The sequence below is a fragment of the Mytilus trossulus genome, chromosome 10 (assembly GCF_036588685.1).
Source record: "Mytilus trossulus isolate FHL-02 chromosome 10, PNRI_Mtr1.1.1.hap1, whole genome shotgun sequence".
Classification (NCBI taxonomy): domain Eukaryota; kingdom Metazoa; phylum Mollusca; class Bivalvia; order Mytilida; family Mytilidae; genus Mytilus; species Mytilus trossulus.
In genome coordinates, this window is record NC_086382.1 from 21,609,785 (window position 1) to 21,629,278 (window position 19,494).

At 31.7% G+C, this 19,494-nt stretch overlaps 1 protein-coding gene across 1 annotated transcript; it reads left to right on the forward strand.

The window, feature by feature from the left end:
* The first annotated feature begins 373 nt into the window (after positions 1-373).
* On the forward strand, positions 374-14,542 carry LOC134687753 (putative ankyrin repeat protein RBE_0220). The gene is made up of 4 exons (XM_063548210.1): positions 374-473; positions 1,123-1,219; positions 5,960-6,063; positions 13,239-14,542. The coding sequence occupies exons 1-4, from the start codon at positions 374-376 to the stop codon at positions 14,540-14,542; spliced, it is 1,605 nt and encodes a 534-aa protein (XP_063404280.1).
* The last annotated feature ends 4,952 nt before the right edge of the window (positions 14,543-19,494 follow it).

The following is a 19,494-nucleotide window of genomic DNA, read 5'->3' on the forward strand; positions in this document are numbered from 1 at the left end:
ATACGTTCAACATAAAAAGTAAAACCTTTCCTTAAAGACTTTCAACATACGTTCAACATAATCATATAGCATGCAAGACATTTCAGTATAAGCATCCTTGTTCAGTACCCAAAACCAATACATATTTTCTATTATTAATTAACTACACTGTTATTGGACTTAATATGATGAAAACTGCCTATGCGATATAAGGTGTAAACTCGGCCAATACAGAATAACTCAGCCATGGCAATAAATAGATTTTTTTCTGTATTGGCCGTGTTGACACAAATACAGGATTTCGGAACGTCTCTAGTTTTTACATCGAACGTCACGATAAACACAAACTGAAAGTAAACAGTTGTTTGGAAGACGCAGTTTTCATTTAGCCATCATGAACATGTTGAAACGTTCAGTTTGGCATATATTTCAGGCTAAAGATGGTCATATTCAATCAAAAAGCATTTTGAAAGCAGACGATAAAATTATTTCAGGTTTGGGGAACGTGTAGATTATCACAAAGTTCATTTCTTGACGACCTCACAATTTCACGATGGTACAAATCGATTAACTGTTTACTTTCGCTTTTTGTTTGTAAACTGTCGTTTATTTTTAAATCCGAACCAGGCATATGCATTCTGTAATTATGCAAATCTTCGTTCTTTGGTAATTTGGCTTATGGACAGTTGTATGATCATTTTCAACTCCTACATTATTTTTTTTAAAATATATTCAACTAGTTTCTGCATAACACATGCAATGGCACTACCTTTCCAATTACTATTTATGTGTTGCATCAAAATTTAAGTTGTAACACTTTATAGTGACCGGAAAGGGTAGATTCATCAGATGAGAAAATGCTGCGAAAACACCTGGAAACAGAACCAGATCATTAAAAATATTGCATTTAATAAAAAGAAAGTGATATTTGGATAGTTCCACTTCAAGGTAAAAATGTTTATCTGTTGTGAAATGAAATTAAAAAAAATATTGTAACACTGTAGTTAATTAATAAAGATACTATACTCTACGTGTATTTCTGTATTGGCCTTGTTATTAGTCCTCGGCCAGTTGTATTGGCCTTCGGCTTCGCCTCAGGCCAATACAGAAATACTTACGTAATAATATCATATTATATTTCAGAGATTTTCAAAGATGAAGATGGAAAAACAAACGAACAAACAACCCTTAAATGGTCTAGTACAGAGACTAAAAAGAAACCTCAATTAGGAGGAATAATGTAAGTGTGAAAAGTTTAGCCTTATAAAAAGTATTTTAAAGAGTTGTCAAAATGAGTAAATATAAACATGTACAGTGATATAGTTGTTAAATTCTGCATCAGCGATCTCCTGTAAATAGATTGGCAATCATATAGTTTACATCCATTTATTTTTCTGTGTACATTTGTACCTTTAATATTTGGGCATGGTTGCTGAAAGAATGTAGTCAAAGTAAGTTTATGTATAGAGTAAAGTGATTATTCACCTGAATTTGTGATTAATTTGTGACGCTTTTCTGATATGTTTCATGCAACAATTTAACCACAATTTACCTTATGACCTTTATATAGTATCTTCCAAAGACATTTTTTTTTAGAGCTATTGTCCTTCGTACCGTTTCACAAAGCCTTTCTTCTTTTGATTATTTGAATATGCAAGCAACTTACATAATGCAAATCTAAGGTTTTAATATTTTTTATTTATCTTATTTCCTATCGGCGTCCGTCTTAACAATTTAATAAATAGGCTTTCTATCACGTCCGCGTTCTGATATCTATTTATAATCATATCACTACAGGCACAGTGGTAATCGATAACACGTTTAAAGAAGGATGTATTATTCCCATTTAAACCTAAAATCAGTGTTTCACAGTCAAACCAAATAATTATTTTTTGATAATTTCTGCCAAAAAGAAATGTATTAATTTTAATTAGAATATCGAAATAAACAAAATCTGATTTGGATTAGTTTTGTTGTCAACTATTTAGATATACATGTAACTATGTCTTTCTAGACTCTCCTGACCAGTGCTCGATAATTTAACACTGGTTTTTACTGTTTACCGACTGAATCGTGCAAACTGATTCATGACCTTTTGTTTGATCATAGTTGACCTTATTTGAAATAAAAGGATCTGATTGGTTGTTTAATTTCTATTATAATGTCACCTTAGGGCATGCTTGATTCACATACTAAAAATATGCCAAATTTGAATACAAATTGACCAGTTCTCGATAATGCAATAAAAACCTCACAATAAAAATAAAATAAGAACTATGATGTCTATTTGATAAAATGAACATTTTACTGATAATTGGCATTTAAATTTTACTGAAATAGTAATTATATATTCATAGAAATTCTGAGATTCTAAAATTTATCAAAATGTTTGTTTGAAAAAAAAAAAATCTGTAAAATGTTCATAGTTCATTTTTCCTTTGCAGTACCATGGCTCATCAGTGACAAATGTATTTAGGTGGATCAAGGACCTCAAATCAAAAGATCCTATAGGTCTCAATTACTAATGGTTCATGAGTTATTAATACATCTCTGATGACAAATAAATAACGGGAAATAACCACCATATGGAATCTTCAGATCCCTTCGATAAAATTAATCTCGACAACCTATGGATATGATAAGCAATTTGGTAGAATAATTTTGTCATAATCTTTGATGGTTCCGAAGAAGTTGTTCGCACAAGGAAAATAGTGGTCATGAATATATTTTTTACACAAACAAGTGTTCGGTAAAATTGATAATATATTGTTTGCACCTGTTCTAAGTCAGGAATCTGATGTTCAGTAGTTGTCTTTTGTTGATGTGATTCATAAGTGTTTCTCGTGTAGTTTGATATATAGATTAGACCGTTGTTTTTCCTGTTTGAATGGTTTTACACATATATTTTTTGGGAGACCCTTTATAGCTTGCTGTTCGGTTTGAGTTAAGGCTCGGTATGAAGACTTGTACTTTGACCTATAATGATTTACTTTTACAAATTGCGACTAAGATGAACTGCAGACTTTTCTCATTGCTATATGAGTGCATATGTATGTAATCGGTATCTTCCATAGAATTGATTTTCAAAAGTTAAAGGGTAATATATAATTTTTTAGTATAACCATGGAAGCATTCTGCATTTATTTACCATGCATACAATATTGCAAAATGGGGGTGAAAATATCAAATATCCTCCCCCCCCAAAAAAAAAAATTGGACCAAACTAGAATTTCAATGCCTTTGAGTGCTACATTTTCAGAAACTGTTGACATTAATCTCCCTCATGAAAAAAGAAAATGGGTGTCTTTCGCCTCCTTTTTTCGTAAAAGGAGTAGAGCAATAAGGCCCTTATTTGGCCAAAATATTACTGGAAATTATAAAATTACCATACATATTCTTAAATGTGTCATAACAAGACCAAGGTACAAGGTATTTAGAAAATAAAAACAAATTTCACATTGATCAAGCTTACCATGGCAACAAACCATAACATAATTTGCATGTTTTGTAAAATTTAATGATTTTCCTTGTTTTGCATCAAATTTTAAGTATAATTTAGATCGGAAAAGTATGTGCGCACGCAATAAACAACTTTATATTTGGTGAGGTTATTTTAATAGTCCTAATAAAGCTTCTCTTAAATTATTTTGTTGTTTCTTGGCTGTGCACGATGTTTCCACAATGGAAATAACGATGAAAAACTGCATAAATTCTTTATTTTTCATCACTTTAGAGAAAACGGTACATACTATGACGTGATTGTCACGTCATCAGATAAAAATCTTTATGTTTTTCATTTATATTTTTTGACCCTATGCATTTCCATTCATTATGTGCAAATCTGAAATAGTTGTCTAACAGTTTATTTCTTGGGCCAAAACCAGGCCTTAATACCCCTACTCCTTTAATCACAAAGTCCAGTAGACAAAGGTTGGAAAAAAACATTACAATATTTGCCGGACCAATGTTTGGTATGGATATGCAAATACGGACTGTCAAACAGAAAACAGCCTATATTACATATATTGAATAATCTTGATGTTAATATAAACCCACCATGAAGGCTATTTTAATATTAAGCTATCCAAAAATTAATTTTATTGCACACTAGCTCTCATATTTGAAAAATCTACAGGGGCAAAAATGCGAAACTTCACAACTTACTGTGGAGTTCTACCTAAATAGAGACATAGCGTCAATAAATTTGAGGATACGTAAAATAACCTTTGAAACACGTGATCGCCATTTTCAATGAAAACAGTAGAATGTTACACCATATGTTTTATTATTTATTATGATTTTAACCTTATGTTACATGGTTTCCATAACCACAGTAGTCACAGGTGAATGACACAGGCTCTTGGGAGCTTCTAGTTCTATGTAGATGTGGTGATGAATTAATAGCCTTGATTCAATAGTCCTCAAGGTTTGACTATGCTTACATGAAATATTTATCAGTAGAACAGCTGAATTCATGAATTTAAATGTGTTCAATGGTTTTTTCTACAGTCAACATTTGTATGCTTCATAAAAATAAATACCATTCACAAAACCACTCATGACAATTTTCAATGATACAGTTACAATAATGACCATGTATAGCCATGATTAATACATGCATACATTGTCTTAGACAAAATGTGATAAACGTGCATGATTATAGACAGGAACTAAAATTGATAGATTAATATTGATTCCATATACAATAAATGAGTGAATTAGTCTTATGGCAGAAAGAGGTTTACAAATGTAATGCGAAGAATTGAACAAGCTGAATAAGCTGCAGATGATTGATTTTAAAAACCACTTTTATTATATGCCAATCAAATAAACTCATCATAGATACCAGGACTAAATTTAGTATATACGCCAGACGCGCGTTTCGTCTACAAAAGACTCATCAGTGACGCTCGAATCCAAAAACGTTAAAAAGGCTAATAAAGTACGAAGTTGAAGAGCATTGAGGACGATGGTATATCAATATCTGCCCATCCGCCGACTCTTTGTACGATAACTATAACCCGCTTAAGACAATTCCCACATAACTTAAATACAACATTAGAATGGATGGACGATAGCTTCCTTTTGATTTTGTTGTTTTTGACTTTGTCATTTTAGAATAATGAAAATTTTACCTTTAGATTTTAGACAATATTCACAAAGAGTGCAATTACTCCGGTATTCCTTAATAGACCAATTTCGAGTTATGTCCTTAACCGGAAAATTTAGTCAATTGTATGTGCCTTTGTGATCTCATTAACCAGATGGAGGAGATAGCCTGTACCCAGCATCGTTGAAATTGTTATTATGCAGGATAAACTAAAAATAATATTTGTTCAGCAATTTACTAAATCAAAATTTCCTAATGAAAGCAGTGCTGAATATCAGTTATAAGAATATAATTTGCCGAATAATTTGTGCAATATAGCATTTAATTTTTTCAACCAATCGCTCAACATAGGAACGGAAGTGACGACGCCCCTAAAAGCGCGAATTATGTTTACTTTTGAAACCAAACTTTTTGACAGATATGCAACGAACTCGAAAGTTGTCTATTGATTCCCACCAAACTTTACATTATTTTAGGAATTGCAATTGGTGAAAGGAAATTGATTTATTTTGATTTGCGGTTTATCTTTCTAGATTTCTACTTTTGTTTAGAACTTAAGTTGTCACATTTTTGTAAATTGTTCGTCTATTAATCTTACAATTTTAAATGCTTTGGTTGATTAATTGTAAATTTACATGACTGTTTGAGAGCATTTTATTTGCTCCTGATTAAATGACTTTGAAATATCCCATTTTCATCTTTCAACGAATTCAAAATGCATTATAAAGGCATATCATGTGTAGTTCACTGTTTATATTCGAAAAGAACAAACCTTGAAAAATAAGAGAAAAAATATATATAAAGAGGTACAAATAGAAATGTTAATGTTTAACAAGTTTATATTTATTATTAAAACCTTATTATTTGCAGTATGGCAGTGACATCAGCTGTGTTGATATGTATAGCGATTGGAGCAAACCTCGTTGTTATCTTGAAATCTCAACAAGAAAAGAGATTAGCTATGAGGAACAGATGTAAGTTTGTAAGCTCCACTTGTCTGTTCATCGTTTATTAACTGTAAACTTTTCTTTAAAAATCTTTATCTCTAAAACTGTTCTATGGATTGAAATCAAAGTTTATCTGATTCATTTAAATCATGTGAACTATAACAGTGTATAAAGTGTGTTATATTTGTCCAGGTTGATGGCCCGACACGGACACCTGGTATACGAATAGAACATGTTGGTCAAACTACATTGTTGGCTGATATTTCTAAAACTTTAGCAATAGGTAAAAATGGTAAAAATAGTCAGTTTTACAAATCTATTTACCATGAAAACATGGGGAATTTTTTCCTTTCTATATATTTTGGAGTTATTGCCACTGAAATGTAGATTTTTATCATTTTTGCTTTTCCTAGCCATTTTTATGATAACTATAGAAGTGTAAATTGATCAGCATGAAAAGATATATCCGACCTGAAAATTGCAGAAAATTTAACTAATTATTTTGGATTTATTGCCGCTGAAATATTTTTTCCTCCAATTTTTTGCAATTATTGACTGTTTCTGTGAAAATTATAGAAGGTAGATTAGGAATAATACCATGGTTAATTGGAAAAAAAATTATCTGTCAATGTGTTTTACAGTGTATGCTCCTGAAATATCCATTTTTAGCCCACCTGGCCCAGTGAGCCGAGTAAGCATTTCTTATCACTAAGGATCCGTCGTCGTCATCCGTCGTCTTCGTGCGTCGTCCGTCGTCTTCGTCGTTAATTTTACAAAATTCTTCTCTGAAACTACTGTGCCCAATTTAACTAAACTTGGCTTAATTTATCCTTATGGTATTTAAGTTTAATAAATGAATCCGATGACCCCGCTCATCAACCAAGGTAGATGCCACGGCATAGAATAGAACAAGGGGGGTATAATGACGTCTTTGGGTTATATCACTGAATTTAAGCATTTAGAGCAATTCTCACATTTGGGTAAAAATTTCCATATGGTCAAGATTTATCTGCCCGGAAATTTTCAGACGTATCAGACAACCCGTTGTTAGGTTGCTGCCCCTGAATTGGTAATTTATGGCAATTTTGAAGTTTTTGGTTATTACATTGAATATTATAAAAGATAGATATAAGCTGTAAACAGAAAAATTGTTCAGCAAAACAAGATCTTCAAATACGTCAACGTGATTTTAATTAATCATATAAGAAGTTATTGTCCTTTAATTTCTGTTTTTCACCATTATTCGTAAACTTCTACACTTAATCTTTTTAGTCATATAGAAGTAAATAACGCTACAATTTTCAATAGGGTAAAATGTATCTCATGACCTGTCATCCAACCAGCATGACCTGGTTAATGGATAATAACTTTTAAGTAAAATTTGGATTACCTCCCTCACACTACTTAAAATTTGTAAGTATGGTTGCAAACTCCATTGTAAATTTGAAATGAGATGTTGACCATAGCTTGAGTGAAAGAATTGTTTTTTCAGGGGGTAATGTAGAAGAAATTGTTGGAAAAGGGGGGGGGGGGGGTAAACATGAAGTTGTTGGGGACAATTGTTCTTAAGATTTCAAAGATTTAAAAGACAATTTCTTCAATTTTTTATATTTTTGCCAAAAATAGGATTGAGGGAGTGGGGTCGATTCTCACCAGCTTAGTGTATTGCACACAAGCACACAATAAGAAAAAAAGGGGTGGTCAATTCGCAACAGCATGGTGTATTGCACATAGCAAAAAAAATGAATATAAATTCAAATCATATAACAAATTCTAAGTTCTTTTGACTACAGTTATTCTGTGTCAGAAACTTATTATGTGTCTAAGTGCTAGATTAAACATGTTCATTGCAAGAATGATCAGCAACGCTAAAATAACTGGTAAATTTTCAACAAAAGATTGTATTTCCTACTTTGTCATTGTATTAGCTATCGATGAATAAATAGTTTAATGAGTTCAATCTGAATATTTATTTTTCTATATAATTCGTCTAAACAATGTTAGATCTGTAAATTTGATAATGAGTTTTACATGTTTTAATTATACCAATAATATATATCTATTGGTAAAGAAAACAAAGCAGACAATAAAGGTGTAATGAAAATTTAATTGAATAGTTTGATCTAACTTATGTATATAGTTTATAAATGTTTTCTATATATTCAGGTATTTTTTTGTTTTTTAATTCCATTTTCATTTGTATAGAAAAAAATGGATGAATGGAGTATTTTTTTTTCTGTCAATAATTTAATATCAACTCAGTCTCGATCCGGACCATAAGAGTATAATACTAGTTTGATTATTTCCGGCCCGGACCATATGAGTATTTAGGTATTTTTTAAATTACATTATAAAAGTTTCAATAATACAAAAACTGTATCTAAAAAAAACAATGATGGTTACATGACAATGTATTGTTTTTATATTTCAAATACTACGTAAAAATTAAATATTGATGCCATAGTTAGTTTTAATCGCTAAGTTCATTCTTGCATGTAGGCTTGGGGTGACATTTACTTCCACATGGTATCATAGGTTTTTTGCATTTGCAAGTTTTGGTTTTGCACGATCCTTTTCATTTACACATTTTGTTTGCGAGTGAAAAGCTACCCTTGTTGAAGCTGCGTACAGTGATATTACATCTATGGTGATACCGAGGTCTTGGGCCATTCCGATATTTCTACGGTGTTTTAAAGAAGCTCTAGATCTCAAATATCGTCAAAGGATTGCAACACACCATATTCACAAGACAACTTAAATAAACTATTTTACTTTCCAGTGACTTCTTGTGTATCGGTTCATTAAGAAACTTTTGGAATTTTTTTAAGTCGACATATTGCCATTCACTCGTAATAACAAATCGGTAACGACCATTGGTATCATAACATTAAAGGTACCAATTTTTCTGCACCAGATGCGCATTTCGACAATACATGTCTCTTCAGTGATGCTCGTGGCCAAAATATTTGAAATCCAAAGCTTATATAAAAGACGAAGAGCTATAATCCAAAAGGTCCAAAAAGTATAGCCAAATCATTGGAAGGAATCAGAGCTTTGCATGAAGGAGATACATTCCTTAAATTATAATCATTTCTAACATTTTGTAACAGCAAATTTTAATAACACAAAAAAATCCGTATTTTCATGCTAGTACCGAAGTACTGGCAACTGGGCTGATGATACCCTCGGGGACTAACAGTCCACCAGCAGAGGCATCGACCCAGTGGTAGTAATAACATTAAAGGTACCAATTTTCCTGCACCAGATGCGCATTTTGACAATACATGTCTCTTCAGTGATGGTAGTGGCCAAAATATTTGAAATCCAAAGCTTATATAAAAGATGAAGAGCTATAATCCAAAAGGTCCAAAAGGTATAGCCAAATCATTGAAAGGAATCAGTGCTTTGCATGAGGGAGATACATTCCCTAATTTATAAAAATTCTAACATTTTTTAAAAGCAAATTTTGATAACACAAAAAAAACGTATTTTCATGCAAGTACCGAAGTACTGGCAACTGGGCTGGTGATACCCTCGGGGACTAACAGTCCACCAGCAGAGGCATCGACCCTGTGGTAGTAATAACATTAAAGGTACCAAATTTCCTGCACCAGATGCGCATTTCGACAATACCTGTCTCTTCAGTGATGCTCGTGGTCCAAATATTTGAAATCCAATGCTTATATAAAAGATTAGAGCTATAATCCAAATAAAATTATCTATATGATAGCGTCTTTTTAATGAACGATCATACCATATGAAAAGTTAAGAAGTATTAAAAGTTAACTGTAACAGAGTGTTAGTTACCCCGACCATATAAGTATATACCCATATGGTCATGATCATACGCGTATGGTTCAAATACTCATATATATATATATGGTCCGGAACATATATATATATATTTCTGTGACTGTATCCTTTACTATAGATAATTGAGCTGATCTGTAACAATAACATCTCCATGCCTTTTATATCATGTACTGTAGTACGCCGCTAGAGTAAAACTGACGAGGAAAGGTAACACACGGCCACCGAACGCTTTATTATTGTGAAGCCCAGGTGGTCGTGTGGTCTAGCGGGACGGCTACAGTGCAGGCGATTATGTGTCACAATATCTCAGTTGCATGGGTTCGAATCCCGGCGAGGGAAGAACAAAAAAATTTGCAAAAGCAAATTAACAGATCTAACATTGTTGGGTTGATGTTTAGACGAGTTGTATATACATAATTAGTACTGCAACCAGAGTTCATTTTTAAAAGTTTAATGGTCCGGAAGAACACACACCTAAATTATATATCGATGGAAAGAGGAAAATGTGTACAATAAGAAAAGTTGGGTCGTAAAAATCCAGAGTGGTCACAATTATGTGAAATTGAGGTCAAAGGTCAGACCTAAAAATATCAATATTTCAACCACAAGAACAAAATTAAATTTATATATATATATATATTTTATTTGGCAATCGCCAATGGCAGTCAGCAGGGTTAAAGAAAATCAGTTGTTCGACCTGTTAGTCAAATGCGTTTTGTTTAAATATACTTTTTCACTTTTTTGGTCTTTTGGAAAATGTTGTTTGTGCTGTACTTAGACCCTTCTACAACGAAATTTGTTTTACATTAACACGTATAAAAATTGCGGTTTTTATCCAACGCAATCATAGGTTTGGACGTAGTTTCCAATTAAGACTCGTTTATATTTTTTCGTTTGGGCTTGTATCATATTTTCCCTCCGGTTTATATGATCAGTTCATCCTATATTGACTATTAAAATTCAAGAGTCTATCTAAAAGTGAGGGTACATTTTATATGGCCTTCCAAATACCGTTTCGATCCCTAACATCACTGAAGAGACATTTATTGTCGAAATCCGGATCTGATGTACAAAAAAAATATATATATATATATTGACATCTTATGTTTGTGGCATAAAATCGTGGCCACAAGTTAATTGTTTTCAGTTTAGTATTAAATTTATATTAAGATCCATTTTGTTACATCTTGTGATCAATTTTATTTGGCAATCGCCAATGGCAGTCAGCAGGGTTGAATAACATCAGTTGTTCGACCTGTTAGTCAAATGCGTTTTGTTTAAATATACTTTTTCACTTTTTTGGTCTTTTGGAAAATGTTGTGTGTGCTGTATTTAGACCCTTCTACAACGAAATTTGTTTTACATGCACTCGTATAAAAATTGCGTTTTTTATCCAACGCAATCATAGGTTTGAACGTAGTTTTCAATTTAGACTCGTTTATATATATATATAGTTTTAGACCCTTCTACAACGAAATTTGTTTTACATGCACACGTATAAAAATTGCGGTTTTTATCCAACGCAATCATAGGTTTGAACGTAGTTTTCAATTTAGACTCGTTTATATATATATATAGTTTTAGACCCTTCTACAACGAAATTTGTTTTACATGCACACGTATAAAGATTGCGGTTTTTATCCAACGCAATCATAGGTTTGAACGTAGTTTTCAATTTAGACTCGTTTATATATATATATAGTCTTAGACCCTTCTACAACAAAATTTGTGTTACATGCACACGTATAAAAATTGCGGTTTTTATCCAACGCAATCATAGGTTTGAACGTAGTTTTCAATTTAGACTCGTTTATAAATATATATAGTTTTAGACCCTTCTACAACGAAATTTGTTCTAAATGCACACGTATATATATATACAACTCGTCTAAACATCAACCCAACAATGTTAGATCTGTAAATTTGCTTTCGCTCTTTTGTTTTTGTTCTTCCCTCGCCGGGATTCGAACCCATGCTACTGAGATATCGAGACACCAAATCGCCTGCACTGCAGCCGTCCCGCTAGACCACACGACCACCTGGGCTTCACAATAATAAAGCTTCACAACTCGTCTATATATATATGTACAACTAATGACAAAACAATGAGATTCAGTTATAAAAATATAAAAGTTTATACATAATTCATTCGTTTGTGAATGATTTTCATGGTACAAATACACCAATATACAAGTTGTCTTTTATTGCAAACACAATTTATACAACATACGATTTAAGTTTATAAATGCATTGCATAAGGAAATAAATAAAGCACTATTATAAAATAACATTTGAGGAAATATATGTATAATGATGGAAAATACAATTATTGTTTATTCCACACCTACAATAGTTAAATTCATACTTCCTGACTGTATTAGCCCTTCAAATACACTTCAATTAGGAAGTATAATAGACCTAGCAACACAACTCCCAATAAAATCTGGGAGAGAGATTGAGTGCCTAAAAAGGATAAACAGTTCATCCTCTCCTACCTGTTGTATTGCGCCAGCAAGTAAAACATCATGCAATACGTCGCTTTCTATATAACTTTTATTTTATGAGAATAAAGTATTCATGTAATTTCACAATTGAGAAAAAGAGGATGGGATTTAAGATAAGACAATTTTAAAATATATTTCTGTTTCCATATGTGGTACAGATGTCGGACAATTCAGGATGATATCCGTAAAACTTTCAAAGGGATAACTTTAACTTAATTAGTTGGTCTCTTTGGTGCAATAACGTCCTTATAAGTTGCCAGTAACTCTCTATCAAGAAAATCATTATAGGACACTCAAACCCTGGATTAGCATCAATGCTGGAATGTTGCTACTCAGAAACTAAAAGTGCACAATTGGGAAATTGAAGTCATCTCTATGGCCAATAGGTTTAAATCCCAACTGACCCTCAGTGTCAATTCCTAAATGTATATCAAGATATAAGGCAGAATGAACTATAACTGTAATGTCATAAATTTCATGGTTCAAGTGGATAGATGTAGTCAAAATAGTCACTATTTCAACATAGTCTCTATATTTTTATTTATTATGTAAAAAGACATCGCTAAACAAAAAGTGAAGTTAAAGGATAAAGCCATGGTTTTGCAATACATTTAGCGTGTGCTTGAAAAGTTTCTGTTTAAGAAAAAAGAAAAGTTGTCAAACAGAGGTCGCATGCCAACATACGTGCTGTGCCATGTGAAAAATATGACTCAGCTTGTTGAATTATATTGGCTACAATCTAATAAATAGTTATGCAAAGAAAAAATACATACCTTTGAAAAAATATTAACATTTATAAGTAAAGGATGATAACTTAAAAAGAATAACGTATACACAATCTCTGAGCTTTGTTATTGCCTGTAACCACTATATAAAATATTTCAGGTAATAACCAATTTGAACTAACAGCCATGGATGAGTGTGAGCAAGGATTACTTCAAGATGACTTATTTGATCAGTATATAAAAGAAATAAAAAAATTACAAGATGATGAGGACAAAACTAAATACTGTGCACTTTTTCTTTTAATTGTGTATAATGGATGTTTAAGCAAGAAAGTGTTAACATCAGATGGTGCATCTAGAAGGGGAGATATACTTAAAGAATTTGGCATATTTGACACAAGTATACTTTACATATTTGAACAGTTGAAAGCTCATGTTTATTTTTTTGTGAAAGCAACTAGATACATTACCACTAAGTTAAATACATATGATGAATTTGTCCCAATAGATGACAAAATGTTTGATTTTGTCTGTTTTTATTATGGTAAGCATAACCAAAGAACATTTATTAAGTTTTCACATACTAAGATATTGAATGGACGAACACAGTTTGTCTCACTACAAGAAAAGTCTGACGGATTAACAGTCATGATAACGCGTAATAATGAAAATGCTTATTTCAATAGAATTGTTAATGACTTGTTGAAGGGATGTGTCACTGAAGTAGTTTACAACCAGCAAATGAAGTTCCCGACATACAGATCAGCTTTGATTAACTTTATGGAAAATCTTGACGCCCACACAAAATTAAAAGTAGTAAATGCTGCTAGCACTGAGAGTGGTTCGACTTTCTTCATGTATGCATATTGCGAGAGTTATGATGACATAACACAATTTTTAATTAAGGAAAATGCAGATACTGATATAGCAAATTTTGAGGGACAAAGTACGATGAGAATTGCATGTTACGATAAGCAGCTAGAAACTGTTGATATCTTTTTAAAGAATGGGGCAAATCCCAATGCTTGCTTTGATGATGGATGGACCCTTCTTACTGAATCCTGTTACGCTGGTAATTTAGAGATAGTTAAATTGTTGATAAATGCAGGTGCAGAAGTCAATCATGTCAATGGAAATGGAGATACTCCTGTAACGTCATGTGTTGTTTTGGGGCATTTCGAAGTTATGAAGCTGCTGACTGACAATGGAGCTACATTGAATACCTCTAACAAGTTCGGCGTTAATTCATTGACCTCAGCATGTTTCTATGGACATATCAAACTAGTTAGATTTCTTATATCTAAGAATGTCGATATAAATGAAGCAGACGCAAATTCCTGGACACCGTTGATGTATGCTTCCTTATTTAATCATAATAATATTATGAACCTACTGTTAGCAAATGGAGCAAACAACAATGCATTTGATAAAAATCAATGGACATCACTTATGAAAAAAATCTAAGAACCATCCAGTCATAATTGAGTTTGCCATAATATACTATAGGGAACTAACTCTCTAATTACTGACAGTATCAGCTTGAAAGTTGCTCTTCTAAGTAAAGAGACAAATATTTTAACAGCCATAATGATAATTTGCCTGATAATATAAATTGTATTTGTATTCGGTTTGAAAAAGGATAGAAAAACTTTGCAAAACCATGCTATTATTGTCTACCTGTTTCTATGCCTTGAACAAAGAAATCTTATATTTTAATATAATTTATAGGTATTCCATACTGAATTTATATGAATGCTAAAGTGCCATCTGTCATTACCGTTACAATCAAATTCAGATGTTTAAACTCACTTTTTGTTTTTTGTTTTTGAAGTTGCCATCTCTATCTAACTGTTAAGAATTCAACGATAGATTTGAAAATAATAACATTTACAGGAACTGACATCTGTTAATAAACAAGAACAATATATTTGTTACAAATCCTTATATGATTAAATTTTCTTGAAAAAAGATTATTTCCAGAACACGAAGTCATAGAGACATGGGACCTTCGTCAATAATATATAGCTTTTTCTTCAATTTCAATCGAAATGAACACATAATATGACTAACATTAAATACATCGAAGTAAAAGGTGACCTATTTGCAGGGTGTATATGTGTGAGTCATATTATATTTTGTACATATCTAAAGTATCAAAAGACATTGTATATATAAAGTATGTGTCGTGTTAAAGTAATCAGGACATCAGAATTTAAGGAATATATTGTACAGCGAGATGACTTTTATATTGGTAATGGCGCTACTAACAGGTCCCTGTAAATATTCATATACATGTGACTTTATTCATATTCGTATCCTTCGGGAGTGCTCCTTATATAGGAGGAACATATCAGTAACAGTAACATGGAATTGTCCACACCGATACAGGAGAAATACGTAGAGTAATAACTGTGGACACCAGAACAGGAAGTCATAGAGACATGGGACCTTCGTCAATAATATTAACTTCATTAGATCTTTCAATTCAACCGAGGTCAAAGGTTATAAGGTGCACACAAAGAATCATTTTCCATGATACATTGATCAATATCAAGTATTCGTGATTTTGTCAGTTGTCTGATACTTTTAGCAATTGGTCAGCAATATTTAGTGACGTGATGATTGTAAAGTGAACATGTCTGTCTGGCAGAGTTCATATGACCTTTTTTCAAGGTTCATTGATCAATTTTTTTTATTCTTTTTTTACCTCTTTTGAAAAACTATACTCACTAGGATCACTACATTGGTTCACGGAATGAGTGTAATGTGTCTTGGTTCATCTTACCAAACCTCGTTTTTATGGAACATTGATATTATTAAAATTATGGGATATTTGTAGTAAAACCTCGATATTATATACTTTACCATGTGCACTGTTCTAAAATTTTGCGAAAATAATTAACTAAACAGGTTAATTTGTAGAATTTGTTCAATTCATTCAACAGTTCAAACCCAATTAACTGAAGAATGCATTACCCGAAATGTCTGGTTATCTTTTTTTTTCAATTTCAATCGAAATGAACACATAATATGACTAACATTAAATACATCGAAAGTACAAGGTGACATATTTGCAGGGTGTATATTTTTGTGTCATACTATATTTTGTACACATATATATATAACATGCATGTTGATTCACAATGTCATTATAACAAATTGATATGAAGTACTTGCTTATTAAAAAAAAAATCTGTGTAATTAAGTTTGACAAATAACAAAAGCCATAATTAGTTTGAAATGTTTTTACCTGATATTGTGTGAGATTTATTTCTAATTCTGTTATTATTGACTTAATAGACATTTACTGATGAATGCTAAGGTCAATGTCAAGTCACTATGAAATATTCTTTATACATATCTCATTTTTATAAAGTGATTTTAGAATTTATTTCACATTATAATACTTGAAATATGTGATAATCATGACCTTTCTGACCTTTTATATAAAAATAATAAAGTTGTTGTGCTGGAACTCATCTGACAGGAATGCCAATTTTTAATTAGAATTGTTATACTGTAAACAAAGAAGAATGTAAAATAAAAGTTAATGGTCTAAAACATATGTGTCAACCGATAAATACATTTTTATTGTTATCATATTTTATTTTTCAATGAAATTTCTTTTAAAGCTCATCTTGACCAAAGGCCAATTTGAGCTTTGTGTCCGTCGGATGTTAAGAAAATTCAGTTTAAAAGTCTTCTGCTGGACTGTTCATTATATTGAAAAAAAGGTTGTCTGCTTCATCTGTAGAATATATACTATAAAGTTTGTCATTTTCGTTTAGCTGCATAAACCAAAGTACCAGTCTAAAACTAGAACGAAGGGGGTCAAACTTAAGGTTTGTTTGAGAGTTTTAAAACCAAGTAAAACTATTGCAGGGTTAAAATGATCAACATAACAAGTTTTGTCTACCATAAACATTTTTGAAAAGTGTGCTAGCCTATTATGGAGATATTGCAATGGAAATGCAAATATAAAATATTTGAGCATTTTCTAGCCGATTTCACAAACTATAGGAGCTAGCTTAAAAGATTTTAAACTGCAAAAATTATCAGCATGCCCCTGAATTCCGATCTCCTGTCCTCAATTTCTAGCAGTTATTGGCTAAAATTGCAAAAATTGTAAGAGATTAATATGTAAATTACAAAAATGATTAGCATGTCAAGATCGATAGCATTAACTTTGAAAGTTTCTAAACTCTTTTTTGAGTCGTTGCTCCTCAAATATTGATTTTTACTGTTTTGACTGTTGATTGCATAATTGCATTGATGAGCATCAACAAAAATAATTACTATAAAGTTACAAATAAGAATAATTACGATTGTTTCGTACAAGCTTCAGGTTAATGATACAGGCAAAGTGTTACTGTGCCTCTTGTGTGTGCTGTGAATATTTGTTAGTTTATTACATAATTATGTGTTATTTGTTTTTTGTTTTTTTATTTATCAATTTGTCAAAAGATATCCGCCATGTTGTCAAATACTGAGTTATGATCTTAGTTCTTGTTATATATAGATATAAAAATTATTCATTTGATGAAGTCTTCAAACATTTAATTTGCGAAAGAGTTTTCTGTCAAAAAAAATCTGTAATATTGAAGCCTTAAGTTAATAGCATGATTCAAGGTGTATTCACCCTAGAAATCGGACAAAAATTGAAAATTTGTTTTTGATGTTATTGCCCCTGAAATACCGATGTCATGCCCCAAATATTTAGCAGTTATTGGCTGCAATTGTGAAAATTACAAGAGCTTATGTAAGATCGATAGCATTAACTTTGAACATTTTTAACTCTTCTCTGAGTCGTTGCTCTTGAAATATTGATGTTTACTGTTTTTGCTGTTTTTGCTGTAAATTACATAGATGAGCATCAACACAAATAATTACTATAAAGTTACCAATTAGAAAAAATACAATTTTGGTCCGGACCAGCTTCAGGTTAATGATGCAGGCATTGTGTTACTGTGCCTCATGAGTGTCCTGTGAATATTTATTTGTTTATTACATAATTATGTGCTATTTGTTGTTTTTTATTTTCAATTTGTTCAAAGATATCATCCATGTTGCCAAATACAGAGTTATGATCTTAGTTATTGTTATTTATAGATATTTATCATATATACTGAGCATTACTATGATAGCTTTTGGATATGTGTAATGAACGGAAGTATACAAGCCATAATTTCACACCCGGGCTGATAACCAATATCCATGGCCTCTCGTGCAAAAAAAACCATAACAGTGCTTCTCGTGTATTTCTGGTATCGTTTGTTTACTTTGCCATTGTAGCGTCATACATTTTTTATTATGACGTCAAATTTTACGGGAACTTTTGTTATATAGTTATCAAAAGTACCAGGATTATAATGTTCAGTAATGGCGGACAAATAGCGATAATGGATATTGGATCCAGTGCTAAATTTGTTTGTACAGAACCAGCTGTTATTTAAAAACAGATGTAAACATGCTTACATTGAATGATTTTCAAAATAGTAAAAGTTTAGTACTTTCTAATATGGATCTACAGGAAGTAACAAAGGCCATTGCCAATTATGGATCATCTTTATAAAGTTTTTTGGCTGTTTAAGTTATTTCATTTGTTTATTTGCTGTACATAAAACAATTGTCGGAAGTATATGATAAAGAGATTAATACATCACGGTGGGTATGGTTGTCCTGCGAGAGAACGTTCTGTGCTGGTGATTCGGTCCTGACGGGTGCTGCTGATCAATGAAAAAATGTAAACAAAGACGAAAATTATGATTTTTGACGTTTTCACTCAAAAAAAATGGAAGAAAACAGTTGAGATTTTCCAATTTTGTTTCTTATGGGTTCATATGTAAACCATTAAAAAGTTGACCCTCTAAACTGTTTCAGTAATCGTAATAAAAAAATGCTCATTTTCAGAAAATCTCGAACTGAAAAAATAAAACAAAAGTGCTCATAGAGTCCGCTTTCTATACCGCAATCCACACGACAAAACTATTTTGTGAAAAAACATTGCAATTTATAAAAATTTAGCATTTTCTCAATTTATTCATGTCCTGATACTGTGCTGGTGGGTCCTGTCATTGTGCTGGTGGGTCCTGATACGGTGCTGGTGATTTTGGATAAGAAGTTGGTCATATTTGAAACAAATGTTACAAAATCAATAAAATTGGGCAGATAATTGTTGTCAATAGGATCTATGACTCCTATTTTAGCTCTTGTGCATCCATTTGGCTGTTTAATATGTGTTTTCAAATGATCGTAACTCGTATTACATAATTACATAAAAGAGCAACATCTTTCGTCCAATATCAGATAACAATATATAGTGTCTAAAATAAGAATAGTTTTATTAAGATATTAAATGCCCCTTACATTGATACTTCAACAATGATCAAAGCCCAAGCCGCATAGACATGTTTGTT